Source organism: Pezoporus flaviventris, unplaced genomic scaffold (assembly GCF_033815535.1).
Source record: "Pezoporus flaviventris isolate CSIRO_AGI_PZ_B2104156 unplaced genomic scaffold, CSIRO_AGI_Pfla_v1 ptg000040l, whole genome shotgun sequence".
In the NCBI taxonomy this organism is placed as follows: domain Eukaryota; kingdom Metazoa; phylum Chordata; class Aves; order Psittaciformes; family Psittacidae; genus Pezoporus; species Pezoporus flaviventris.
The window spans coordinates 7091841-7119809 of NW_026892588.1; the positions used below are offsets into that span (position 1 = coordinate 7091841).

At 38.5% G+C, this 27969-nt stretch overlaps 1 protein-coding gene across 1 annotated transcript; it reads right to left on the reverse strand.

The window, feature by feature from the left end:
* Window positions 1–953: 953 nt before the first annotated feature.
* STXBP3 (syntaxin binding protein 3) lies at window positions 954–27286 on the reverse strand. The gene is made up of 19 exons (XM_061465157.1): window positions 27132–27286; window positions 21616–21665; window positions 20581–20662; window positions 18339–18415; window positions 17616–17694; window positions 16168–16268; window positions 13006–13160; window positions 12520–12610; window positions 11422–11546; window positions 9950–10045; window positions 9255–9312; window positions 8973–9038; window positions 8475–8555; window positions 7664–7802; window positions 6964–7070; window positions 6526–6624; window positions 5548–5633; window positions 3804–3952; window positions 954–1656 (listed from the first exon to the last, which is right to left on the reverse strand). The coding sequence occupies exons 1-19, from the start codon at window positions 27172–27174 to the stop codon at window positions 1565–1567; spliced, it is 1776 nt and encodes a 591-aa protein (XP_061321141.1). The 5' UTR covers window positions 27175–27286; the 3' UTR covers window positions 954–1564.
* Between the last annotated feature and the right edge of the window lie 683 nt (window positions 27287–27969).

Below are 27969 nucleotides of genomic sequence, written 5' to 3' on the forward strand. Positions count from 1 at the left end.
CTTATATCCAGTCTAAACTTCCCCTGTTTAAGTTTTAACCCGTTACCCCTTGTCCTGTCATTACAGTCCCTAATGAAGAGTCCCTCCCCAGCATCCCTATAGGCCCCCTTCAGATACTGGAAGGCTGCTATGAGGTCTCCACGCAGCCTTCTCTTCTCCAGGCTGAACAGCCCCAACTTCCTCAGCCTGTCTTCATACAGGAGGTGCTCCAGTCCCCTGATCATCCTCGTGGCCCTTCTCTGGGCTTGTTCCAACAGTTCCATGTCCTTTTTATGTTGAGGACACCAGAACTGCACACAATACTCCAGGTGAGGTCTCACGAGAGCAGAGTAGAGGGGCAGGATCACCTCCTTCGACCTGCTGGTCACGCTCCTTTTGATGCGGCCCAGGATACGCTTGGCTTTCTGGGCTGCAAGTGCACACTGCCTGCTCATGTTCATTTTCTCATCGACCAGTACCCCCAAGTCCTTCTCTGCAGGGCTGCTCTGAATCTCTTCTCTGCCCAACCTGTAGCTGTGCCAGGGATTGCTCCAACCCAGGTGTAGGACCTTGCACTTGACATGGTTAAACTTCATGAGGCTGACATCAGCCACAAGCGTGTTGAGGTCCCTCTGGATGGCATTCTTTCCCTCCAGCGTATCAACCGAACCACACAGCTTGCTGTCATCGGCAAACTTGCTGAGGGCACACTCAAGCCCGCTGTCCATGTCAGCGACGAAGATGTTAAACAAGACCAGTCCCAACACCAACCCCTGAGGGATGCCACTCGTTACTGGTCTCCAGCCGGACATTGGATTTATGCTAAAAATTTTGGAACTTGTATATTACAAGCAATTCAACTTCTAAGACAGACTATGTAGACACAATTATAAGGAAGTTGGTAAGAAACTAGGTTTATTTGAAAAGCTTTAGTAATAATCCTTGTATTATTTAAAGTGTAATTCAGTGCACAGTTCAACAGCATTTCTCCAGTTATTTATTGAAATTAGAGGTGCTTCGTACTTCCATGATTAACTTTGTACCTTACCCACCACCACCTAAAAAAAACTCTTGATTTTTCACAGTTACATACATTAAAGAATTCAGTGAGTTATTTAACAGAAAATATTACAGCTTGAGACACCACACTGTGAAATATATTTATCATAAACTCATATTGCCAAATTTTCTCCCAAAGCCTCTACATAAGAGCCTAGTCCCTTGATTCAGTCATTTGTAGAAATACACTCTACAACAGAAAGGTTCCACAGTTCTCAGACAATTCCAGTCTACACATAATCACAGTAACTTTTAGCATCATTTCTTAGGAATGAACAAGCCTTTTTGAAAAACCACTTACAGTGTAACACTGACTATACAAAATACAACCTAAGAGACACACAGGTTGATTTTACTGTCTACCTTCTTCTCCCCCACCCCAAAAAAAAGCAGCAAATTTAAATTATAAAGTGACATTCCATTAGTAAGAACCGTGTAGTGACCTGATACAGTATTTAGAACACTCAGTTCCATAATAATATGTACATATCATTTGTCTTTTCCTAATGCATCATTAACATCACTTCTATTCATCCTTAATGCAGACCATATCCTTGGGTTTACTAAGGCTCTTGACTTCATCCAGTAGTCTTTTAGGTGTCAAAATATGAGTAGAACCTGACAAAAGAAGAGAATTATTAAGTGTACCAGTCTGAAAGTCAGAATTACAGACATTCCCTCTTGAAAATAAATAAACAAACAAACTGGGGACATGCCAGTGTTTTTACTGTACCTGGAAAATTTAAGTACAACACCTTGAAAGTGTTTTTTTCAGGTTTTACCATATAGTGTCACCAGAAGTGTCAACATTAAGTAGACGGTGTCTGTCTTCCACACACACCGAAATATCCAGACTGGGATTCTTAACTTTGGATAGAAGTTTCAAGTCCCTGCTCTGCCCAGTCTGAAATATAAGCTAAGCCTGGGCCACCTTTGCTCTATGCATTTATTGCAGCCTACAAGTAATGTGCCTATTCTGTGAAAGGGGGAGTTAACAACAGGTTTTTAACCTGAAATCAAGAAACAATCTGGATTAAAGATTGCCACAAACAGTATTTTTCCACAGAAATAGCAGTTACAGAAAATTGGCTCTTACTGGCATCACCCTGAAAAGTTTGCAACAAATTCCAAGTCTGGAGCAGCAAAGAAAACCCTTTTGATTCTTCCAGAGTGAACAACTACCTCTCTTGTTCTCAGACAGTCATTATAACTTTTGCCATGAAGGGTCAACCTAGAGTTATAAAGTGAACTCTTTAACTGTTTAAAGTCAGGGCTGTCTTGAACCTTTAGTTTTAGTAGCCTGAATGGGCTACTAAACCTTGAGTTCTGAATTGGGAACACAGGAAGATTTCATCTTGCAGTAAGACATATGGAAATTTGGTAGTCAGTACCTTCCCTCAAAGACCAGGATTACAAACAAAACTGCAAGAATAACCTCTAAGCAAAAGAGAAGATTGTGCTGTGGAGGATTAGTGGCAGATACTACAGCAAAAGAGTTATCTAAACTCACCATGAGTTTGTAAACAAGTGTCAGATGAAGAAACAGTCTTGTTAAACTACACTGCTGTTCCGGTCTTTCAACTGCAACTCAGAAGTAGGACCAGCCTTAAACTTACCTCAACCACCACTGATGAAAGCAGCAAACAAACCAACCAACAAAAAAAAAACCAAACAAATAAACAAACAAACCCCAAATACACACAACACCAAACCTAAATACTCCCTACTATCTTGAAGTAACAGACTCTCGATCTCAAAAATCAAAGTTGTCATTGCTTTAAGGAAGAGTATTTATTTATTTAGAATTATGGTACATAGATTTAATCCTTTCTGAAACTCAGGACTACACTGAATTGCTAGACATAGGCATCACAGGCAATTTAGAATGCTTTGGATGACCATGAACCTGGACAGCAGCTGCCACTGGAGATGGGTACAGGTCTCTGGTATCTGTATTTTGGAGCTCCATTTTGATAGACATATAAGGAAATGCTTTAGCACCTAAATTTAAACAGCATTACAGGAAATTACTATTTGAAGCACAGGAGCTGATGAAACAAGCATTTACTGCACCTTAAGTATTAACTTGACAGGTTACTACCCCAGCTGCTAACTCATGCATTTACTGCTGAATCTTAATATTAGGGCAATTACTTAATTTTTCAGGGCAAAAGCTATAAATCATGGTGTGGTTTGTGTTAAGTCCCTAGAAAAGAACACATGACAAGAACTCAAGGATGTTGCAAAGTCAACTGATCTACACTGAAAAAGTTATTTTGGTTTGGTTTGGTTGTTTGGGGTTTTTGGGGGGAGAACAGGGTTGGTTGTTTTGCTTGTTTGTTAAAAATACTTTTATTCCCTACCTCCCCAAAAGACCAATTTTGCACTGCTTTGCCAGCTGTAATGCAAGAAAACACAAATTCGTTCAAATCCTTTTCACTATACTTCAGGCTACTTTAATAATATGTTTCTTTGACATAATTCATGATGATTCTTCTGTAGAGCACAGCAGCATTTATTATCCTTAACATCTGTTTGAGGAAAAACAAAAAACAAAAAAACAAAACCAAAAATAACAAACAACCACCAAGCAATCTAGATAAACTGAAAATATACTTCTAAACACATAGTTTTAAGAAAGACATTAGCTATAGTACTAGCTTGCCGAACCAACTTAGGGAATGGAAGAAAAAATGATCCTTACATTTTCCAGAAACACATGTAGTAAATCCCTACCTACCCCCTTTTTCCCAAGGCAAGCTTACCAATAACAACTTCACAGGACTTGTAGGCTTGGGAAACTTCATAAGCACTGCGCATCTCAGAATATGTAATTCCTCCGATCACAAATATAATCAGTCTTGCACTACTCCTTCGCTCATCTTTATAACTACCCTTAGGTTTCTGGCGTGCACTGTGAAAGATTTTATAAGATGACATTTATATAGCATTACTGAGTAATTTTGGTAAAAATAATGGACTTAAGCAGTAACATTTTCTATCATTCAGTTCTTGGTTTGATTATCATTTCAGAAAAAACAAACAAATTGATAATTCAAAGGATTTTAATGAAAACAAGTTTGTGTATTTCTGAAACTATTCAGTAGCACATGGGGGAAAATAAATACAAATCAAAAATGCTACACACACACACAAAGGACTTCTACTAAGCAGCTTAATTCTGCGTGCTAGCAATTCCAGTGCCATTTTTCATAACAGGATCATTTGAAAAAGCTAGTCTTAAGTTTTTCAGTTTCTAAACATGAACAGATTCTCTAGTGGAAAAAAAAACAAACAAATCAACAACAAACCCACCCCCCCACCCCCAAAAAAAAACAAAAAACAACCACCTTGGCTGTTACCAACTAAGATTCAGATAGCTAGCAGGGGAAAAAAGAAAAATGAAAAGGCACTTAAAATAGACCAACACAGATACAGAAATTGCAGATTCAGATATCTTCAACCCTGATCTCTCTTCGCTAGCGTGCCTGAAAGATTCTCACATTGCATCAGCCTATAAGACAGAGATCCAGTTAAAAAGTACAGGGACTTGCCCCAGTGTTTCCTCGCCTTGATCACCACTGTGTGTCCTTATGTTCCCAAGGCTGGGAAAAAATATTTCCCCAAGGCTATGTATCTGTACCTTTTGTCTTTTATTCCATAACATACAAATTCCAATGCAAGCGTCTCTTCCAATTTTAGGATGTGTATAAATTTCCATCCCTATGAATTCCTGCATATCAGTGCAATGAGCATTCCTGTGATAGAAACACTCCTATCTCTATTCAGCCGTCACACCATTTAAATAACCCTACCAAATGTGACAAAGCTGTCAGATTGGCAGGTATTGATCAGGAGGTTCAAGAGCTCATAGGATTAAAAAGGGAAGGAAGGGACAGTACAGAATAGTAAGCTAAAACAATAAATCCCAAACTAACCTCTCAGTACTACTCAGTAAATATGCAAGTACACAGAAAACACCGTTTCACATTCATTAATTTCAAGACCTCCAACTACTCTGGACTTCTCTAAGGATCAAATGTCCAACAGGCCCATATTCCCTAATGAGAGAACCTAGAGACGTTAATTTTAACTTATTGAAGTCATTACCTTGAAGAATGACACCCACTGCTACCACAGCAGAAATAACTTTCAGGAGAAATAAAACCATTCTTTTTGCCCAAGTCACACTATACCAATAATCCATTCCTGAAACTGCTTCACGCTAAAAAGGTCAATGGTTTAAACTTCTCATTCTGGGAATATAGAAATGTTATTTCTAACGTGGAAGCAAAAGGGAGATACTCCAAGTAAAAAGCTATACATAGCCAAGAGTTATTAAACAACAAAGGTCAGTATGGTTTAGATGAAAAAATATACATTTTACACATGACTAGTAACTTAAATATGTTATTTCACTGCTTAGTAAGCACACTTTTATGTTTGAGAATATACATGACAAATATTGGTAAATGCATAAATTATATTTTAGGAAATTAAACAGTTTACCTTACTATTCCTGAACCATTCCAGGTAGGAGGACACTGGGAACAATAAGGCCAGTCTTTTGACTCTAGTTTGTTTTCTATAGCATCCTGAAGGGCAAAACAGAGACTCATTTCAAACAGCCATGCAGATCTAAAACCCACCAAGTTTCAACTTCCAGTAAGGGTGTCCAGCTGGAATTCAATGCCAACACATGCAATTTCTTAGAACAGCCAGTTGCAAGCAGCATCTCATCAACTATACTCTTATGTAAAAAAAATGCAAAACCATGTAATGATCAAAAATTACAAGTCTTTTGTATCTCTTGAGGAACTGGAAGCACATATGCTTTCTTTATAAATGTAATGTAGATTTAACGGCTCAGATTTCACTAGCAGCTTTTCTTCTATGAAGACCCTAACATGTTTGATTTCTCTTTTGTGGTGTATGAGAGAAGTTAGGATCCCCTGAAGACACAAATGAATGGGGTGAAAGTCACCAAGAATCTACGAATGACAGTACTAGGACAGACAAAAGGTCTAGTGAACTTCCTATTGGGTCCAACACAGGTAACTAACTGATACTTAAGAAGAGGTTTAAGAACAGAGCAACTACACCTCTGGCAAGTAGTATTTCCCAGCCTCTGCTAATCTACAGTTTAGATTTGGAGTTTTAAGGCCCACTGGAAGGAAAAACAAAAAAAATCTAGATTTTCAAATTAGTGACCACTGCCAAACACAGGACAAGCTGTTCAGAAAGACTTTTTGCTTTCAGTTTCACTTGCATCACCTTTACAAGGAGCACTGCTAACACACAGCAGGCTAACATTCTGTAGTACAGTGTACAGGTGATCACTTTGCTGAACAAGTGTCTTTAACCTGTAAGTTAAACACTTGAGAAGTAACTCAAGATACTAAGGAACTTAAAAAAAACTGGCTGTAACTGCCCACTTGAGTAAGTTTCTGCACTGCACCCAAGCATTAATTAGTTTGTCAGATTTACCTCCATAACATCTTTAATGACAGGTGTCCACCTAGAAAGCTGGTAAGTTTCTTCTGAAGAACGGTCCCTCCTTGGGTATTTATGCTGCTGAGCAGCAGACTGAAAAAAATTTTCAAAACAAGGTTATATTATACAGTGATTAGGATTTTTGAAACTTCTTACCAATTATTAGTGGGGGGAAGGGGATCAGTAGAAGATTCTCAGCAAATAACAGTAACAATGAACAATTAATAGCTGTAGAATTCAGGACACGCTAGAAGTACTAATTTCAGAGACAAGGAACTGAGTAAGTTGGCACTATCCAAACTCAGCTAGCTCAAGTCACCAGCTGACAATTTTAGAGGGAACATTTTAGTTACTTTACTTTGACAAGATAAGAGAGCTGTAGCCAAGTGCTTGGGTTGTAGAAAATTACAAAAGAAATGAATATGTTCTTACTGAGGAGATAACAGGAACATCAAGGTATTTCCAATTTCTTATCATCTCACTATCACTTTGTATTTGAACATTCTGGATCAGCTTGTCCAAGTTCTCCTGGGTAGTTCCTTTGACATAAGGAAAGCATGCGACTTAATAACCATGTGACTAATTTAACCCCAGTTTTGTCTTAGACATCCTGGGCTGTTACTTAGTCAAGATTTTTATTTTGTTTGGCCAGACTACTTTAACACAATACTGTTTTGGATAAAGTTTTGTCCATTTTTGAGACCAAAACTCAGTATTATTAGAGATTCCTTAGACCAACATTATACTAGTTTCTTCCTCCTCTACTAGAAATTCTAACCCACTCAGTTAATTTTCAACTTGCAACAGACACGGAGCTCCCCATTTAACAGCTTCAACAGTAAGCGAAAAGGAGAAAATTTAAACTGTTGCCAACATCCAAGAACAGAAATGATGCTGAAACACTGCATAGATCTGCACTTACATTGAATGTCTGAACTCTTTACCAGTAATACCTCATTACTAATTGGAGACAAGCTACAGAAGATCGGAAAGTATTTCTTTCAAACTTGTCCATCACCTCCAATACAGATGCTTAACTAAAAATACTAGCCCAAAACTTTGAAGTAGCCCAAAACTTGAGCTGAAGTCCATATCACTGAAAGAAACAACAAAGTAGGATAGCTTATCATACCATTAGTGCTAAAGATGTACAGGAGAATAGCTCTAATTTTGTCATAGCTCTCATGACTTTTGTTGAGCAGAACTGGTAGGAGGACTCTCATTGAGTCTTTCACTTTTTGACCTTCTACATCAGTTCCAAGAGCCAAGTCCTAAATTAAAGGAAAAAACAAAACAAAGGAAAAAAAAAAACCAAACCCACATGGTTTAGTGAGTAGTCATTAAAAAAAACAATAACACACACACAAACAAAAACCCCACCACTTCTGTGTTTTGAAACAAATTTTTATGAAACGATAGGTTTCAGGAAACTGTCAAGCTGCATCAATTTAAACTCAGTATGACAAGTCTTTGTTACTATTATTTCAATAGTTACAGCATTATAATAATACTACCTAACACTCAGATTTTGAACTGTTTGATATTTAGAATTCATATAAATAAAAATTGTAAGGTATAACTCAACATTAGCAGCACAATGCAATGCCTCACCCTAGCAGGTGCTTTCCCCAGACATTTTAAAAGGACTTGCTTTTTAGTCAGGCAACTTCGTAATAGTTTTGAACAAAGAAAACAAAGATTATCCTTATGCAAATTAGCCATATTTAAAGACAACAAACGAAAGTCCTTTATTGGCAGAGTAAGAGCCTTGTATATCTCACTTAGCTTTAAAGCTTCTCTCTCAATAATTGATCACACAACCCCCCCAAAAAATTGGCAAGAGACACACTACTGTTGTCAGTTGAAAACAAGCATTTATTCTTACAAACAAGTCACATTTGTAGCAAGTTGTTGTTTGGTATGTGGGGTTTTTTTCAACGTACCTGTTCAGTTTTACAGAGCCTTTCTATGTTAGATTTGAACTTGCTCATGCAGTCTTCTGCTAAGTTAAGATAAATAACTTGCTAGAAAACCAAACCAAAAAAAATTATTACAAGCTGCAATAACTTGCTCTTATTTTGTAAACATGAAGCAATCATTTTTACTGGTTACAAGTGTCAACCCTTTGCCTACCCTTCAGCACCATCGCATATTTTTTGTGGTTTATCCTTCACAAAGATGAACTCCCGTAATACCTTTCATAACATTAAACAGCTATCTTCCATCCTCAAAGCACACAAATAATTTAGTTTTTTTTACACACTAACCACCTGGAAATAAGCTTTCTTCTCACAATTTTACAGGTGACATATTATTTAGAGAAAAGTTATGTAGCACACTTAACAGGAAAATGACAGGATAGAACTAGACTTCAACAACACACAAAACTGCAGTGTACAAAATGATTTATTGTGAAGTTGGAGTTACAAAGGACCCCTTACCCTACTAATCTCTTTACGATAAAGTGGCATCTTTTTCATTAACTGGGTCAGAGCAGATATTGATACCTGTGAAGAAATGACACAGGTTAAAGTTTTCCCCCTCCCAATATTTAACATTATTTCCCCCCCCGTTGCAGCCTTGGTCCCCCACACCCTCCAAAAACTGCCAGTGAGATAAGCCTTAATTTCTGTAAAGTGTCCATGAACTACATCGATCTGATCAGCTGAAAATAATTAAATTACCAGGAAAAACAACAATAATTAATAATTTAAGCAACTTACTTTTCCTTCTGCTACTTTTCTTTTTGATGAAGCTTCTTTAAAAAGTTTTGGTATTTCCCTGATGAAAAATAAAAAAATAATAAAAAGAAAGTAATCAAATGCAACAGTACCACAGTTCTTACAGATTTAACATCTTCACTTAAAATCTTAACAGAAATGTGCAAGAAGAACTTCTGAATTAAAGCAAAAGTTTCAAATACAGGTCTGCTTCACAGAAGAGTATTTTTTGACACAAAAAACACATTTAATTTAAAACATTCTGTTTACAGTATCTCCAGCACATCATTTGGTGCAATAACTTGCTAGTACTTTATGCAAAATTATCCCTTCTGATTTAACAGATTTGAAGACACGTTTTAGAAAATAATTCTATTTCCATTTCCCTCAAGAACTATAATTAAGATATAGTAAAATTGTATACTTTATATATATTTATATATTTAATAGATATATATACTTTATATATATTATATATATTTACACACACACTTTACAGTAACATTGAAAACCAGAAGTACGTACAGAAGTATACAAAGTATGTTTTCTCCCTAGCATTGATTGTTTAAATGGCTGCAGTCTATATTGTAAATTATCTTCACTACTGCCTGCATTCCTAATTAACAGCTCAAATACATTCACTCTCAGACTCCTGTAACTTGCATTTTGAACTAGTTTTTGTTATTTTATTCACATACTCTATCACATCTGCAATATGCTGGTGCCGAATCTTCACCCAGAGCTCATCATCTTCCTCCAGAATTGCTTCCCGTTCCTTCCCTTCTGTTTTGTATCTTCCAAGACAAAAATCCAGAGAGTTATTTGGTTTGCGTTCCAACCCCCCCCCCCCCCCAGTAACACAGCTATGGCCCAACAATATAATTTACATAGGATTTCACAGATTACATCTTTGAACATAGAAGGAGTAGATGACTTTTAAACTGACTCTTTGGGGCAACAGCTTCTTGGACATTCTTTTAAAACAACAGTAAACAGAGTTTCAATCATACATTTACATGCATCTCAGTTTCTCTTCAGCTTCCAATGTTAACCTCCCTTTGGCTTCAAATGCAAACTGCATGCAAAGTAATACACATTGAGATTACAAAGCACAGCTTTATCTATTCCAGGACATTTTGTATCTCTGAAGAAAATCCAAGTCCCACTCACCAACAAGAGAGACTAAGTAGGACTAATTACTTGACGTATACAAGAGCCATGCTTCATAGCATTACAGACCAGCCACTACTTTTCTACAAACAAAAGTATAAAGCAACCACAACCACACTACATGACATTTTCACATTTACAGAAACTCACAGTGTATATGGCCAGAGAGCAGAAAAGAAGAAAAAAAAAAAATTACAAGATTAATTGTGAAAGTCAGATCATGACTGCTTAGAAAACACTCTGATACCTTTTCATACCCAGATACCAAATTTCAGATACATCAAACTCTACATTTTCTTTGAAAACATTCACCCAAAGCTTTTGACAGAAGATACCTATTCCTCCTTGCTTAACTAAACACTGAGGTGATGAGGTCTCATTTGCTCTAGTCGGTCACCACAAAGCCAAGTCTTACCAGTATCTTGGGTGTCAGAACAACCTGACAAAGTGCATACCTTACACAAAAACATGTCACTGCCAAACACGGATAAAATAATGCTTATGGCTTAACTAAACGTGCTTTTAGGGTAGAAACATGTAAATTATAACAATCATAAAAACTGTATGACCAGAGCTATAAAAGTAAGTGCTCCCTAGAACTAGCTAAGCTTCTTCTCAGTATGTAATTACTGGTCTTGTTTGCCTTTTAGGCCAAAAAGGTTGAGAATATGAAAAAAAAGGTAGAGAAGTTGAACATCCACTACTAAAGCTTTTTTAGTACAATGTTCTTTGTTAAAAAAAAAAAAAAACCAAAAAAAAATTGAATTTGTTAGACTCAAACTTGGCAAAAAAGCTAATTAGATCTTACCTAATCTCAAGTAAATGAGGAAGTCAACAAAAAGAGGAAGTTAGAAATACAAAAGGAAAGACTAATAAGTGAAGCAACCCTTATAGAATATAAGCAGCTAATATTGCTATTATGCAATTCAGCTAAAGAATTCCATAGATTTTCTAATCAAGACTAAAGTGTTTAGGTTTTTTTTTTTCTTTAAATACTTGCTTGTAAGTATCATTTTCAATTGGTAGCAGATCATATGCCATTGCCTGGAAGGTGAGTTCATGAAGGACAGTTGACACTGGGTCAAAGCCACGATCAATTATTATTAGTTGGGAATGGGTTTTAGCCTAGAAAGCCATGAAATAAATGTAAAGTTAATACAGACAGTAAAAAGTTAATGCATGTTAAGTCTATTTAAAATAAGCTACAGCATTGCAGACATTTTCAGAAATATAACTGAAAAATCCCTACAAAGTATAGTCCAAGTGTTCATTTTCAACATAAATAAAAGCAAACATTTGAATGATAACCAGAAAACAGCAGCTATAAATACCCGTTTTAAAAGCAATGCTCTTAGCCTCTTGCAATGCATTCAGTCATCTCATCTAACCAACAAAAATGTATAGGAAAAACAAACAAAGCAAGCCTCCCACTGACTTGTCACAAATAAGTATGTTTGTATTTCAGAGCAGACTACCTATACAGTTCTGCAATACAGAAAGATTCACATCCAACTACTCAATTGAAAGTTTCATTTTGGGGTTCAGTGAAGCGGCAGTAGCACCAGGTACATTTATTTCTGTCACAGAGTGCCATGGCGCTAAGTCAGAATGGTATACCCCGTACTTCTGCATTTCGGCAGCTGCCCTAATCTGCCCCAATCTATAGTGACAGATCAAAACATTATGTATGTGAAAAGCTCTCTCTTTGTGGACAATAAATCCCTTAATAGAAGCCATTTCAATTCTGCAATTAAGTCCCTTCTCCACATAACCCTCTTCCACAGCCTTACGGAAGGCAACGTTAAAACAAGTTACTCACTTTTCCTCAGGCTTGTATCATCCCCTATGTTATCACAGGGCCAATTTTTCATGCACGCTTAGTTTGAATGAATTACTTTTGCTTATATACAGGCTTATTGTTTCAGTTACGACCTCTAAGTTGTTTCCATACTCAAAACCCAACTAAATAGCAACTAGTTGCCTTTATTAATAAATAAAAACTGGTTTTGTACAATCTATTGTCAAAACATACTCTAAACGTTATTCCTTTGCCCCCAAACTTATAAAAAATAAGCAAACATTTTAGCTCACTTTTTACCTTTATTTGGCTTTTCTCATCAGTTTTGTAGTAATTCTCAAGATTTTTTTCAACCAGTTCTGCAAGTTTGCAGGCTTTATCAGATGGTCCACTGGGAAAAAAGGAAGCATGCAAAAATAACTTAAATTTTCCTCATCAAAACCACTAAAATGCTACCATTAAAACAGAAAGAATTCCACAGCTTGAGCCTCTGGTTTCATGAGCAGTTTCCAAACTCCATTCTAACTATTTCCAATTTCTACTGATAAAACATAAACAATTCATAACAAACCAGGGTATAGTAAGTACTGTTATATGAATACACACAGAAAAATAATTCTGCTTACACTTCACAAATTCATGTCATTGCCTATTTCAGACCTGTGGATTAAAACCAATTAATCCACAAAAAAAGAAACCAGGCTGCAGCCTCAGGCTACTACCAAACAATGTGAGAAGTCCAGTAAGTGAAAGCAACTACACTATGTGACACTATTTTTGCCCCACCTTTTATATCGTACTCCTGGGTTCTCATCTAGCGTGGCACATAAGGTAACGATTTGTTCAGCCATTACTTGCATAACAGCATCTTTATCTTTTGTCTTAGCCAGAGTTGGACTATAACAGCGGTAGAACGCATCTGGAACATTGAGAGTAAATACCTATGCAAAGCACAACAAAAAAAAAAAAAGACAAAAAAAAAAAGACTTAAATTTTATAAACAAATGCTAATACTTTAAAATCACGCTAGAGCAAAATACCATACAAAACACTCCACAACAACAAAACCACTTCCATCTTCTTTCTCTGTCCTGTTAAGCTCATGTTTCTTGTTCTTATACTCTTTTCCTCTATTACGCTCCTCCCCTATGTAATTTACTATATTTTTCAAATTGCTTACTGTCTGTACAGATGGAAGGATGCAAGTCAGGGAGAACTACATACCATCCAGTGTTCTCATACAGACCCATACAATGCAATACCAGAATGATCATAGAAGGTACCAAGGTAAATTTGTTTAAAATAGAATTTTATATATTATGTGTTTATTATATTAAGACTTCATCTCCAAGGGCTGAAATTTTTTAAAAACATTAAACCTTGACAGAAGTTTAGTGCGACACAGAAGAAAAACCTTTTCAACAGCTTAATAAATAGAATGCAAACATGAGAACAAATCTCATTGTCAGTAAACGGATTTTCTCCAGCTTCAGATGGACTCTGTAACTACACAGCCAAAGAAGAACAACCATTCAGATAAAGATTTGGTTTCATTCTAGTAGATAATCACTTGGACTTTGCCCAGACCACAGTCTGATACTTACTCATACAACATCAGAAAGCAGGCCCACAGATTTTAAATTAGGAAAACTAGTTAGCATTCTCTGATCCTCTGAAACAGATTCAAAATGTTCTCACAACCCAAAATACTGAGAATACAAACCTAAACTAAAAATGAGAAGAAATTAAAATCTGCCTATGTTTGACTTTAGAAAAATATCCCTGGGCTGGTTTTGGCTGGGATGGACTTAATTTTCTTTATCGTAGCTGGCACAGGCTACGTTTTGGATTTGTACTGAAAACTGTGTTGATAACACAGGGATGTTTTTGTTACTGCTGAGCAATGCTTAAGCAGAGTCAAGGCCTCTTCTGCTTCTCACATCACCCCACCAGTGAGCAGGCTGGGGGTGCAGAAGAAGCTGGGAGGGCACACAGCTGAGACAGCCGATGCCAACTGACCCAAGCAATATTCTGTATCGTATGATGTTCTCAGCATATAAAGCTGCGCCATTCTCTGACGGTTTCTCAATCTAAATAATAAAACACCTTTAGTGTAAAAACATCTGTGCTGTCAAACTAGGAAACAGTAAGGCTTAGATAGCAGCAACCACCCCTATATTCACCTGCCACTTGGTATACAAAAGAGTTCTGACCTTTGATATGGTCTTAAGGTTTGAAGAATACAAGGAAGACTTGCGGGAAACATCCACACTTAGTTGTACAATTTCCAATAGGGGACAGAGTTAGGGACTTGACTGTACCAGAGTATCACAGTACATTTCTGTGCCTGGCAAAATCTTGTAGCAGATTCTCCTGGAAGGCATGCTAAGGCACATGAAAATCAACAAGGTGCTTGGTGACAGCCAGCATGGCTTCACTAAGGGGAAATCCTGCCTGACCAATTTGGTGGCCTTCTATGATGGGGCTACAGAACTACAGGGGTAGAGCAGTTGATGTCACCTACCTGGACTTGTGTAAAGCATTCGACACTGTCCCACACGACATCCTTGTCTCTAAATTGGAGCAACATCAATTTGATGGATGGACCACTCGGTGGATAAAGAACTGGCTGGACGGCCACACACAAAGAGTTGTGGTCAATGGCCCAATGTCTGGCTGGAGACCAGCAACGAGTGGCATCCCTCAGGGATCGGTGTTGGGACCGGTCTTGTTTAACATCTTCGTCGCTGACATGGACAGCGGGATTTAGTGTGCCCTCAGCTGATGACACCAAGCTGTGTGGTTCTGCTGATATGTTGGAGGAAGGAATGCCATCCGGAGGGACCTCGACACGCTTGTGAGGTGGGCTGATGCCAGCCTCATGAAGTTTAACCATGACAAGTGCAAGGTCCTACACCTGGGTCGGAGCAATCCCAGGTTGGGCAGAGAAGAGATTCAGAGCAGCCCTGCGGAGAAGGACTTGGGGGTGCTGGTCGATGAGAAAATGAACATGAGCATGCAGCGTGCGCCTGCAGCCTAGAAAGCCAAGCGTATCCTGGGCTGCATCAAAAGGAGCGTGACCAGCAGGTCGAAGGAGGTGATCCTGCCCCTTTACTCTGCTCTTGTGAGACCTCATCTGGAGTATTGTCTGCAGTTCTGGTGTCCTCAACATAAAAAGGACATGGAACTGTTGGAACAAATCCAGAGAAGGGCCACGAGGATGATCAGGGAACTGGAGCACCTCCCCTATGAAGACAGGCTGAGGAAGTTGGGGCTGTTCAGCCTGGAGAAGAGAAGGCTGTGTGGAGACCTCATAGCAGCCTTCCAGTATCCTGCTGGGGAGGGACTCTTCATTAGGGACTGTAGTGATAGGACAAGGGGTAACAGGTTAAAACTTAAACAGGGGAAGTTTAGATTGAATATAAGGAGGAAATTCTTTCCTGTTAGGGTGGTGAGGCATTGGAATAGGTTGCCCAGGGGGGTTGTGAATGCTCTCAAGAAAGAGTTCATGAAGTTGTTACAGGCTTTGTCTTTTGTGAGACTGTGGTTTTGCTCCGTTCCCCTACAGCTCTCTTCATCCATTTGTGGTCAAAAGAACACCTCAGTATAAGCAGTAACAAACTTTACTGCTTACTAAAGATGAGCCAGAATACTTTACTTTTCCTAAAGGACAGATACCTTCTCTAACCTCTCTACTGTAAATGACTCCAAGTCTGGCAAAGAGATCAAGTGCAAACAGTAAGCCTCTGAGTACAAAAGCATTTGTTTTCATCGGAAAAATACAGGCCAGCACTGGAAATATGCCAAAATGGCAACAAGTCTCACATGCAGTGTCAGCTAAAAAAAACAAGAACTAGATTCTATTTAATCATTTTCTAGCAGGTCATCAATACGTGAAATTAGTCCTCCAGACTATTTTCAGCTGTCAAGATAAGGAATGAAACTTACCCGAGACTCATATGGGAAGAAGGAAATGTTGATCTCCTTGCATCTCCTTATTGATTTTGCACAGGAAGACTTAATTTTATTGAAGAGGTTGTCAGGACAAACTAGGAGAGAGATGGTAGTTATAAGTCATTTGTGCATATTACAGCTGTTTATTCACTCAGAAGTTTTACAGCATTCAGAACAAACCATTCCAAATTAAGAACTAATTTACAGTAATACAGTAAAAAGTTGCTAAATCTTCCTGAAGTAAAAAAGAATGTATGATTGTATGATCAATATTTTGTGTTTGAGATCTTTTTCAAGAAGCATCGCTGGCAATTCTTTTTATCTGCTTTTGGTAAGCAACGTTGTAGAACACTCATTAGCAGTCTGCAGCAGTGAAAGATATTTGATTTATCAAAGCAAACTTTTCTGCTATTTCTTCTCATATATAGGAGAAAACTTTTCCCAAGCCACAAAAACGTTAAATGGAAAAATAATGTGTACATAGCAAGACACAGAAATATGGAATTTAATTATAGATCGCAAATGTATTCAGGCTACAATGGATTCCACTCTAGAAACTGAATTTATGCACTACTTGGATGACACAAATACTGGAAATGACAGTGCTGTTTCTCTAACTCCTGATATGAAAAGTTCTGGCAAGCATTCAAACTGAAAGCTTGAACATTTGCAACAAAGGACATAAAGCAAGATAACAGTATTCTTCCAGAACAAGAACTGCTTCATCAGCATAAAATCAAACAAGAAACAAAGGTGGTTTTGACAGTAATTTGGTTAACTGTTCTGAGAACACGTGGTAGCAGCTACAGCCTATCCACAGAGAGCCACAACTCCATCTCTGCCCAGAGCAGCACATTTGGGTTTCTTTACATGGAGCTTTAGTCATGCTGACTGTCTGCAGAGGCATATGCAGTCACGTAAGCCTCATTGGCACTAATTGTCTCTGCTTTGCAATATGTCATGCATGCAAGGGCTAAGTAGGCACCTTCTTTTAGGGACAGGAAAAAGCTGTCTCAAGTCTGAAGGAACTACCTAAAATAGCCCACTACAAAACACTGTTCCTAAAGAAAATTCTTACGCATTTGTATTTTTGAGTACTATTTAGTTTACATGAGATACATAGTTTTACTTGATTTGTCTTCTTCCATACTCTGTAACACAGGAGAAGACGTGAATACTTTAAAGATAAAACTAGATTACCTAAATTAAAAGCTGAGGTGGAGAACAAGCAACATTGTTTGGTAATCATGCAAGAAATTATCGTTGCCATACAGCATGGTGACCACATCCCGGCAACCCAAATATGGTTAATGACTTGAATCTCCTATCCTCTCAAGAAACATGACTCAATTTTCACATACTAAACTACACTAAAGAAAGCTGAGGAGCCTACTTACTTACCTATATAATGTTACCAAACTACAACAGAAAAGCTTACTTACAGTCAGTGAAATAGACATATGCTGCTTTGTATCTGCTGGATGATTTAGAGATAAAGTCATCAATAAGTCCATCTACAGACTTAGGGAGGCAGGAAAAATAAGTTAAAAAAAGGAAAAAAAAAAGGAAAAAAAAAAGAACACACGTTAGTTTTTTGCTTTTCCCCACATACCAAACCAAACCTCTCCCTCCTCTCCTCCTGCCCTGTTAACTACGCAGTACCACTCAGGAATACTACAAATCAACATATAATAAAAAACTCAAGAAGAAGATTTTAATTCCAGACCAAGAATAATAAAAAATTACAGTCAGTTGTGCACTAGGATCACTTCAGGAAACACACAAAGTAGGATACTTGGCTTGTTTTCCACCTCTGTGCTGAGATTTATTCTCTCAAGAAATTTTAGGTAGTAAGAGTAATCTCTAATAAGAGCCATTACTTGGACTCCTGTTGTTCAGCGTTATTGCATCACTCTTTTGAGACAGCATCTCTCTCAGTGAGACGACCACTAAGCAAGCAATGAAACAGTGCTTCCACTGATGAAAAGGTACACGTTTGCAGCATGCCCTACCTCATGGAAAATTAAGTATCACACAGAGGAGTATCATGCAAAAAGCAAAACTTCAGTACCATATAGCTGTACACATTTGTACACAGACTGTTTTAAAATAAGATTGCTTTTTCAGTCTGAAAGATCTTGCTACACTTTCTTTAAAATACTAACCTTCTTGGTGGGAGTTATGAAATATATTGCTTTCATGTGTGGGACAGGCTCACGGTTTTTATATACATTCTCCACCACTATAAAGTAAGAAATATTACATTTTTATTATTAAGAGCTTTAGGCACCTGGAAAGTATACCTGGAAAGTACCATACATATTTTAATTTAGAAGTGATAAAAATAACACCTATCAAGTTGTCCACAAAATTGGTGGCAATGGTTAGCCTTGATTTTTTGTTTATTATTTTCAGTAGAGCAAGTTACCACAAGACTTTTTCAACTCTCAGTCTAGTGCCACCTAAATCTACACGACTAATTTTTTTCCTGGCTGTTGTACACAAGAAGAGTTTCACCCTCACACAGAATAGGTATGGCAATACAAACCTGCTCAAATCAAGGGGCCCAGTATGAACTATCTCGCAAGAGAACTGACTCAGCAGGATTGTTCCTTTTTCCAGCACAATGAAGGAAAATGAGAAATAAACTATGCAAGGCACTGTTTTGGACTAGAGAGCCTCTTCTGTCCTTTGTTTGCCTATCTCCTGCGCAGTTACTGTGTTTCAATATAATGGCAGGCACAAATTAGACCTTTCCATCAAATCAGTTTCACTCCATTCTTGGTCTTCTCTGTTTAGTAAAGCCATTACTATATAGTGTTGCAGTACACTAGCTTGAGAATTCAGTGATTCATGTTGCTCAGTAATTTTGAGGGGGAAGAACAAGGAAGATAAGTAATGTCAGACACCTGGATGTGGGAAGACAGGTTCTTTTCAGTAGCATACTCACTAAAAAATAGGTTTCCTACTGATGAACAGGATACATGTTCACCGAAGGGTTCTAACAAAGGATAAGTAGTATTTCTTATGATTTAAAACACACTACAAAAAGTGAAATGTATACAGCTTCACCACTATTCCAGAAAAATTACATTATACTTAATAGCTGGAATAAACAGAGTTTTTCTATTTGTGGAAAAAATAACCAAGTCTATAAAATACTCTCTTACAAAAGTGTGTCTAAAACTCTAAGCCTAAAACTAACTAAAAATAAAAAATAAAATAAAAAATTAAAAAAATTAAAGAGATAATTTACATTTTGTATTCAATCTCAAAAATGGGCAAATAAAGAGTTTGGCAGGGTGATACAGTAACAAACATTACATAAAGGTCAATCATAAAAAGCAACTTCAATAAGTTTCTTAAGATAGCAAAAACATACTACTTTTTTTTTTTTTTTTTAGGTTTTAGGGAGGAAAAGCCCATGAAATTTGCTAAAGAGAAAATACATTTTTAAAAACACTTGTAGAAAAACAAAGTATTATCTAAACAGGCACACTGCAGAACTGAGATCTATCACAATCTATCTATTATTCACTTTTGACAGTAGCTAATATCTGATTACTGTTAACGTTGCTTATGGGTTTATTCTAGTTACAGTAAATCATTGATATAACTTCGTTTCAAGTTTTGGTTGGTTTTGTGGTTTTTTTTTTTATTATAGCAAGCTTTCTAATTTTCAGAAGAGGCTAAAATATATCTCAACAACATAGAAATCAAATTTAAATTCTTGTCTCTATCACATCCATTGCTTGGAAATGCCTCTCAGTTTGCCTGTTATTGTCCCCTGTTCTCATTTTGTCTTCAGTACTTGAGTTTTTCTGCCCTCTTAACTCTACTGTTCATGAGCATAAATGAATTTGAAGCAGCAGATATTACTGATTTACAGAACACATTAGGAAGAAATGCAGAGAATAATTTGCCCATTTGTACATTTTACTAATATTCCTATAATACTTAAATGAACTCATTTTTCCTTAACTTCAACTAACAGATATCCTTAAGATCACTCCATGACAGGTATCTTTCTCATTTACCCCACTGCTGACATTAGCAAACACCCACCCCCAAAAAAAATCCCACACCCAACCAAAGCTAAATTTTAATAAGCTTAAAAACAAATACCAAACAACCCCAAACTTACTGCAATCCTTAGCAGAAATACTACTGAAGAAAAGGCTTTGCCTTCTTAGGCAGAGAAACATCTGATTTTTCATTACAAATAACGAAAATGCTCAATTGGGCAATTACTGTACAACCAGAAAGTCTGCTAGTCTAATATCCCATTGCTAGTTGTCTTCATCAACAAAATTAACACAATTTCTTACAAGGGTACCATCAATTTTATTTTTTCCCCTTTTTCTTATCAGGATATTGCATCTGTATATTAAAAAGAATAATGCTTACCTGTGATACCCTCTGCCAGCAGATCAGTCATTTTGCAGCACAGTGACAGTAATTTAGTAGTATAATCATCCAAAAGCATTACCTAATTAAAAAAATCCCCAAGTATTCAGACAGATTAATCGACTATAGTAAACCCATGTTATTTCCTTAACAACTTGACATGGAAATTTGAAGCTGAAATCTGTTTTATTACTCTGCACTTTCACCTGCATATAGCTGGTATCTGTATCATCACCCACATATAGCAACTTTGCAATGGGAAATTAAATAGCATCAGAAAGCAGCTCTCTGCATACAGGACTTCAAAAGATGAGCTGCATTGTAAATGTAACTTGTCCCCACTACTCCCTCTAGAAAGTATTTTGAAACTTTCACTTTGACACAGGTCTTTTGAATTCCTGCTAATTTACCCCATAGCCTGCTTATATATGTCCATACTTACCTACTGCAAAACTGCTTTACAGCTTAAGCAGTTCTAACTGATACCGTACTGCTGAACCCTGCTCCACGTGTATTACACAGCAGCATCATGTTTGAAATTAATAAAGTACAAGTCTTTCAAAAGATAAACAGAAACAGCTTCCATTTTTTTTTTCCCAAAATTTAAAAAACAATCAAGACAAGTAACCATTTCTCTTACTATATTCTCTGCTGTGAGTGTGATGAGACACAGGCACAAGTTGCCCAGAGAAGCTGTGGCTGCCCCATCCCTGGCAGTGTTCAAGACCAGGCTGTACGAGGCTTTGAGCAACCTGATCTAGTTGAAAGTGTCTCTGCCCAGGACAGGAGGTTGGAACTAGCTGATATTTAAGGTCCCTTCAAACCCAAAGCATTCTATGACTTTAGACCTTGAGTTTTCATTATATATTATACAGAGACTGAGTTAAGAGAACTAAAATCCAACAACTGGACAGAAAATAATTCTAAGTTGAAGTGCCAGCTATTAAATGATACTTTTTTTATCTGTTCTCAGAGATACAGATTACTTGTTCAAGTGATTCCAACATTCTTACAAACAGTATCACTAAATTATACCTTCCATTCTTCCTCTTTCTTGCAGTCCTCAAATACTGATGATTTTAGCTCTGTAAGAAGCAGAGATAGTTTACCACTTAGAGGAATCAAACTGTTACTAAAAAATAATATTACTTCACCCATTAAGACTAGTATGTTTAGGTAACTAAAAATTAAAAACCAACACAAAACAAATCCAAACAAACCACAAATAAATACCTCCACAGAATTCTTTAGCACAAACTGTCCCTACCCACTTCAAAAATATAGACATAAAGTTTCATTTTTGCTAATAATAAACAGCTCCATAATAATCAGCCTGAATGACCACAGGCCTGTAACCATTTCACTTGGGTTCTATTTTTTCTGTTTTTTGAACTCTTCCACTAAATGGATCACGCATATGCAAAAAATTTAAGCTACTTTAAGATAAATGCAGCTGGAACAACAAATTCACGAACAAACCTATTTTAAAATACAGGCTAACTTCAGATGTCCTTGTTATTCCTCTAGAATTCCAGAATAAGACTAAGAAAATACCACGTCTTTCAGGAACTGAAAGTTACCTTAAATAGGTATCCATTATCTTTTCCTCCTATGACGACTTTGGGAGAAGTATCAATTAAAAGGCTTATACAGGATTCAGCAATAAAAGTCAGCATCTAGTTATGATCCACAGCTTTTAAAGATCACCAGAACCAAGTTGCAACTTTCCTAAGTTATGTCATCAGGCTAACGCAGATTTGATCTCACAACAGTGGGATGTATTAATTAAAAGTCAGAGTATTTGGGGAACTATTTAAAACCATATGCTCATAAACACAGGAATAAAGACATGTAATTATTCTGTTCACTTTTCCCAGAGAGCAGAATTTCAGACTAAGCTGATGACTACTGCTGCCTACAAAAATATCTGGATCTTTCTCCCAAAAGAAGAAATAAATCAAAACTCCAATTACTGCCAAAAGAAAAAAAAAAAAAAAAAAAGTAAAAAAAAAAGTAAGAAGCTTCAGAACAGTAGGTGCACATACAAAAAAAAGCACACCTATTTCGTCAGTGTTTAGAAATATTAGTATATTCACTTTTGTCTAGGTTCCTTTGGCATGACACCATCAAAACATACTCCATCTCTGCCCCTAACCTCCAGTGCCTCAGATTTTCAAGTTTCTTCATCTGGGCCTACTTGCTCAGGCAGCCTTCATTTCAGTTTCACCAACTCCAACTGCATAGCACACAATGCTCCCAAGACATCACGATTCATGCTTCTCATGGTTATATTTTACAAAGATGTCCTACACAGACTTTTTCACACTAACACAAGTTTCTTTCTGAAATATGGGTCTTTTTGCTTTAGCTTTCCAATGTGCTCAGGTTACAACTTAAAAAACCCTCACACTCCACTGTATCTAATAAACTGACAAAAACACTGGTATAAAAATTATTTAAGCACAAAGCACGTTTTGAGTGGGATGCAGTTGGTGCATTTTGTTCATGCTGCTAAACAGCAGAACTCGAGCTCAGTTCTCCTGAACCTTTTTCTGCTTGTACAACTCCCGAAATCCATTATCATTCCTCACACCTGCCTTCTGGGTTGCTTCCAATTCAGCATCCTTCCTGTTACACGCAGTCCACAATTTTCAAAAAGTTCTAGGTCTGTTGGCCTGGTGCAGGGACCCAAATGCCTTCTTTGGATATACCCTCTATAAAATTACAAAATGCTTACCACTGCAGAGTTCCTACTGAGATGTACTTGTTGGTAATATTCTAGTATGTAATGAAGGCACATTTTTTCCTGTCACTTTTATATCATGTATTTGTTACTTACATTTTCCTAGGTGTGTACGCAAGGTGTAAGAATAAATATTTAGCCTCATGAATATTTAATTAACCTTCATAATTTCTGAGAACACTCTTACCAAGGAATGAGCATTACAGAGAGTTTTTAACAATAAATCAACTGGCAATGAGCCTTGTCCAAAATCCAAATGTACTTTTCATGCAGTACATTAACTTATTTGCCTATAAAATAAACCTGAACAATACACAAAATCAACTAGATTGGAAAAGACCTTTAAGATCATGGAGCCCAACCATTACCCCAGGACTGCCAATCCCATCACTAAACCATGTCACTAAGGGAAAAGTGATCACCCGTCATAGCTGCCAGTTCTTTATCCACCGAGTGGTCCATCCATCAAATTGATGTCTCTCCAATTTAGAGACAAGGATGTCATGCAGGACAGTGTCCACTGCTTTGCACAAGTCCAAGTAGATGATGTCAACTGCTCTTCCTCTGTCCATCAGTTCTGTAGCCCCATTGTCCCTAGTCTGTCTCTTATTTGCTACTTATCAATAGAAGCCCTTCCTGTTATCTTTCACATTCCTTGCCAAATTTAATTCTAACTGGGCCTTAGCTTTCCTAACCTGGCTCTGGACAATATCCCTGTATTTTTCCCAGGCCACTTGTCCTTGCTTCCACCTTCTATAAGCTTCTTTTTTCCCCTCTAAGTTTCCTCAGCAGCTCCTTACCCATCCATGGAGGTCTCCTGGCCCTCCTGCCACACTTCCTTCTAGTCAGGATACAACACTTCTGAGATTGTAGCAGGTGATCCTTGAGTATCAACCAACACTCTTGGCCCCCCCTGCCCTCTAGGGCTATATCCCATGGAACCTTACAAAGCAGGTTCCTGAAGAGGCCAAAGTCTGGTCTCTTGAAGTCCAGGACAGTGAGCTTGCTGCATGCTCTTCTCACTGGCCTGAGGATCTTGAACTCAACCATCTCATGATCGCTACAGCCAAGGCTGCTCTGGAGCATCACATTTCCAACCAGCCCCTCCCTGTTGGTGAGCACAACATCAAGCATGGCACCTCTACTTGTTGGCTCCTTTATTCCATAATCCAGTTGTGCCTTGAATTTCATTTCAGTTATTAAAAGCAGGAGTCAGCTTTATTCCATCAAGCAAAAAGATTTTATTCGAAGCTATAAGTGTACCAGATATAATGTATCTCCCCCTGTAACATTTCAACGGCTGTTTGTTTTGTCCTCGACCTTCAGCTGCTTTATCCAGATGAGTGACTTACGCTGGTTTATAGACTCTCAAAATAATCTCATTTGTCTCAAGTAAGCATTCTGAATGTACCAAAACCATTCATAAACCTAGATATGAACAGTGTTTCATTTCTGTCCAAGCTTTCATTTCCTTCTCACAAATTTCGTGCCAACCATGCATCCTAGCTGCCTTCTCTATTTTCTCTGAATGTATTTAAGTAGTTTAAGGCATTTTTCTTCTATTTTTACTTGCCAATCCAGGTAAGAACTATACACAAACCTGACAGAAGAGCAGACTGCTAAATCCCCATGTGGAAAATGAAAACAAAAAACAAACCTTGGCAAAGTTAATGACCCATTTATAACACACTTCCTAAAGAAAGGACTAAAACAGCTTTCACTACAAGCAAGTGTACTGGAAAATAAAGTTGCAGAATTGCTGTTATCATTTTACAAATTAATACAGATGTATGGCTAAGCTAGAATCTTGTTATAGAACCCTAGAACATATGTGAAAGTTAAAAAAAAAAACCAAACACACCAAACCAACAACAAAACAGAAACAACAAAAACCACACAGAGATAAACCCTGGAGACAGAATTCCTTGTTGAAATAACCTTATTTACATAAGCACACAGAGACATGTAGTATATAGTGAATTTTATCCGCAGGATTACTGCCTCCTAATGCAGGTAGGTTCACCTGCCCCATAACTGTGAAACTTAACTGAAAACAAACCTATGAAGTAATCTTGTCATACACTTCTGCTTAGATTGAGTCTAAAACTGCACCTTACAGACAGGGCTATCATGATGAAAAGAAGGGGTTTTAACAAAATCATACCAGAGCACAGATACAATATTTTTTGTACACACAACACAGGTGTAACTCCTTTCCCTATTCACAGACATTGACAACAAGCTGCTACATGAAGCATCGCCATCATTAACATTATTTTCAGACAAAACAGCCTTTAAAAAAAATTATTTAAAAAAGCCACCTTTGCCAAAACATTAAAAAGCAGCAGTTTATGGTCTTGAATTATCCATACACAAAGTGCCAGAAAATGTCTGAACTTAGTTAATAAATCTTCACTGTTGTAGTCCTAGAAAGACAAGAGTAACGAGTTTCATAATAAAAGCATTATCTTCAGATGAAGATTCATATTTAGAAAGTTTGCGGTATAAATGTTTTATTATTCACCCTGCTTCACCATCACCTTTACTTACTATTCAACATTCTTCCTCACAGTCTTGCCTGCACCGGCAATGCCATTTTCAAAAGTCTTTATACACCATGCTGACCCCCTAACACTTTGATCAGGTTCCCTCCTTTTAAGGTCTAAGTGCTCTATAAAACATTACCAGACAAATCAGACACTTTACAATCAAAGGCACAAACGATTTAACACAGCAAAGCAAGAAATGCACAGCTGCACAAGTAGGGATTCCTAAAGGAGAGGTTTTAAACTCATGAAAGCAGGGTACAGATGTTCAGCAAATGAGAACTGAACACCACATAAACAGCCTGCTTTCCTCTTTCTCCCCTTTTTCTGTTTTCTCTTCCAGTGACACAAGCAAGCTGACTGGAGCTTGCAGGTGCAAGTGGAAAACACAGATGAGAAGGTAGCAGGAACCTCCCAGTCACTAGGCTGGCTGAGCTGCTCACTGAGTCACAACGAAGTGCGGCAGGAGGTGGCTGCCCTTCCCCAGAAGTCTCACACTACCTGAAGTACTTATACTCCAGTAAGATGGGGAGTAGTTATAACTTCATTTTCTCTAACAAACACCAGAAGAACCTGTTCCCAAACATGGAAATAAAATCCTACAGTTCATTTACGAGAGTATCTTGGGACACCAATAGCTTTTTCTTCTGAAAACCGTGAAATCCAACGTGAAGGGGGAGTACCACTCTCAGTGACAGAGAACCAGAGAGCCTCTCCCGCAGCCGGGAGCACTCTACAAAACTGCTATTTCCAAGCAACAGGGCAGTCCTTGAAGAGCTGACTTAACCTCTTTTAAGAGCTGGTATGATTGTGTATATCCTACATAGTTTATCTTGGAATAAGGCAAAAACGCTTCCACGCAAGTGCTATCACTACAGGCACCCGAAGCACGGCCACAAGGCGGGTCGGCCGCCTCCCCCCACCCTCGGTCACAGCCAGAGAAGAGCAGCCACCTCCAGCCCGTGCCGCATACCGGGCTCCCCGCAGAGCCGCGCGGGCTGGCCCAAGCCAGCTCTCCTAGCAACCGCGTTTTCCTGCCATAGCTCCGACACGGTGCGCGGCTCCAGCCGCGCCAAGAAGTACCCCGGCCCCACCTCAGCGACCACGGAACCCCCGACCCCAAGCGCACCGCACTACGAGGAGGCGGTGCCTGAGCGGTTAAAGCTCCCTGCCGGCCTGCACCATCTCCCACCAAGCGGCCCCAGGTAGCTCCCAGCCAGGCAGACGAGAGAGGAGGACACCCAACGAAACTCCGCACTCACTCTGCCACACCAAGCTCTTCAACCCCCACACCGCCGGCGCCATCTTGTTCGCAGACCCGGTCACCTGCCACTGCCACACCTCTCCCTTCCGCTGCCCTCCCCCGGGCCCGCCGCTCCTTCTTTCAGTGGGGGCCGGGCGCGGAGGATGGTGCTGCCTGATAGCTGAGGCGATGCGAGGAGGGCTGCGGGCAGTCGTGCCGGCCCCTGAGGAGCTCTGACGCCTGTAGCGCCCGCTTTCTTTGCGGTGGTGGGGCTCGAAGTTCCCCCCGAGGAAATGACGGGTAACCAGAGCTCGTCCGCTGACGAAGAAGTTTCCCATTTCTCGCTAGGTGAACCACGGACGGCGAGAGCCGCCTCCCGAGACCCGAGGCAGGCGTCTTGCGCCGTGTAGGGAGCAGCTGGGGAGCGTGCCGTGGTGCCGGGTTCTCTCCCGGTGTAGAGCTCCCCTCGGCATCGTGACTCTCATAAAAACGTCTTTAGGGTCCCTCCTAACATTCGTGTAAACTGTTGAAGAAAACACTATAGGTTCATGGAAAGGTACCGTTTCTTGACGTCCAAAATCGGCTGTGAGAAGTTCTAAAGACATAAAGGTGTGTTGTCAAAGGGGAACCAGCAGCTGGTATAGATACAAAGAAATGAGAAAAAACCTGATTTTTTTCCACAGTGCAAAGCATGAGGAAGAGTGGTTTCCAGACAGTATGACTGTGTTCCATTCAAAGGGGAGTACAATCAGGGCATCAGTCCTGACAGAAAAAGAGATCCTTGTAAGTGGACAAAAATGTCGATTAGATAATAAGGTGAAGAGCAAATGCTGAATTTAGATTGGGCATAATTATTT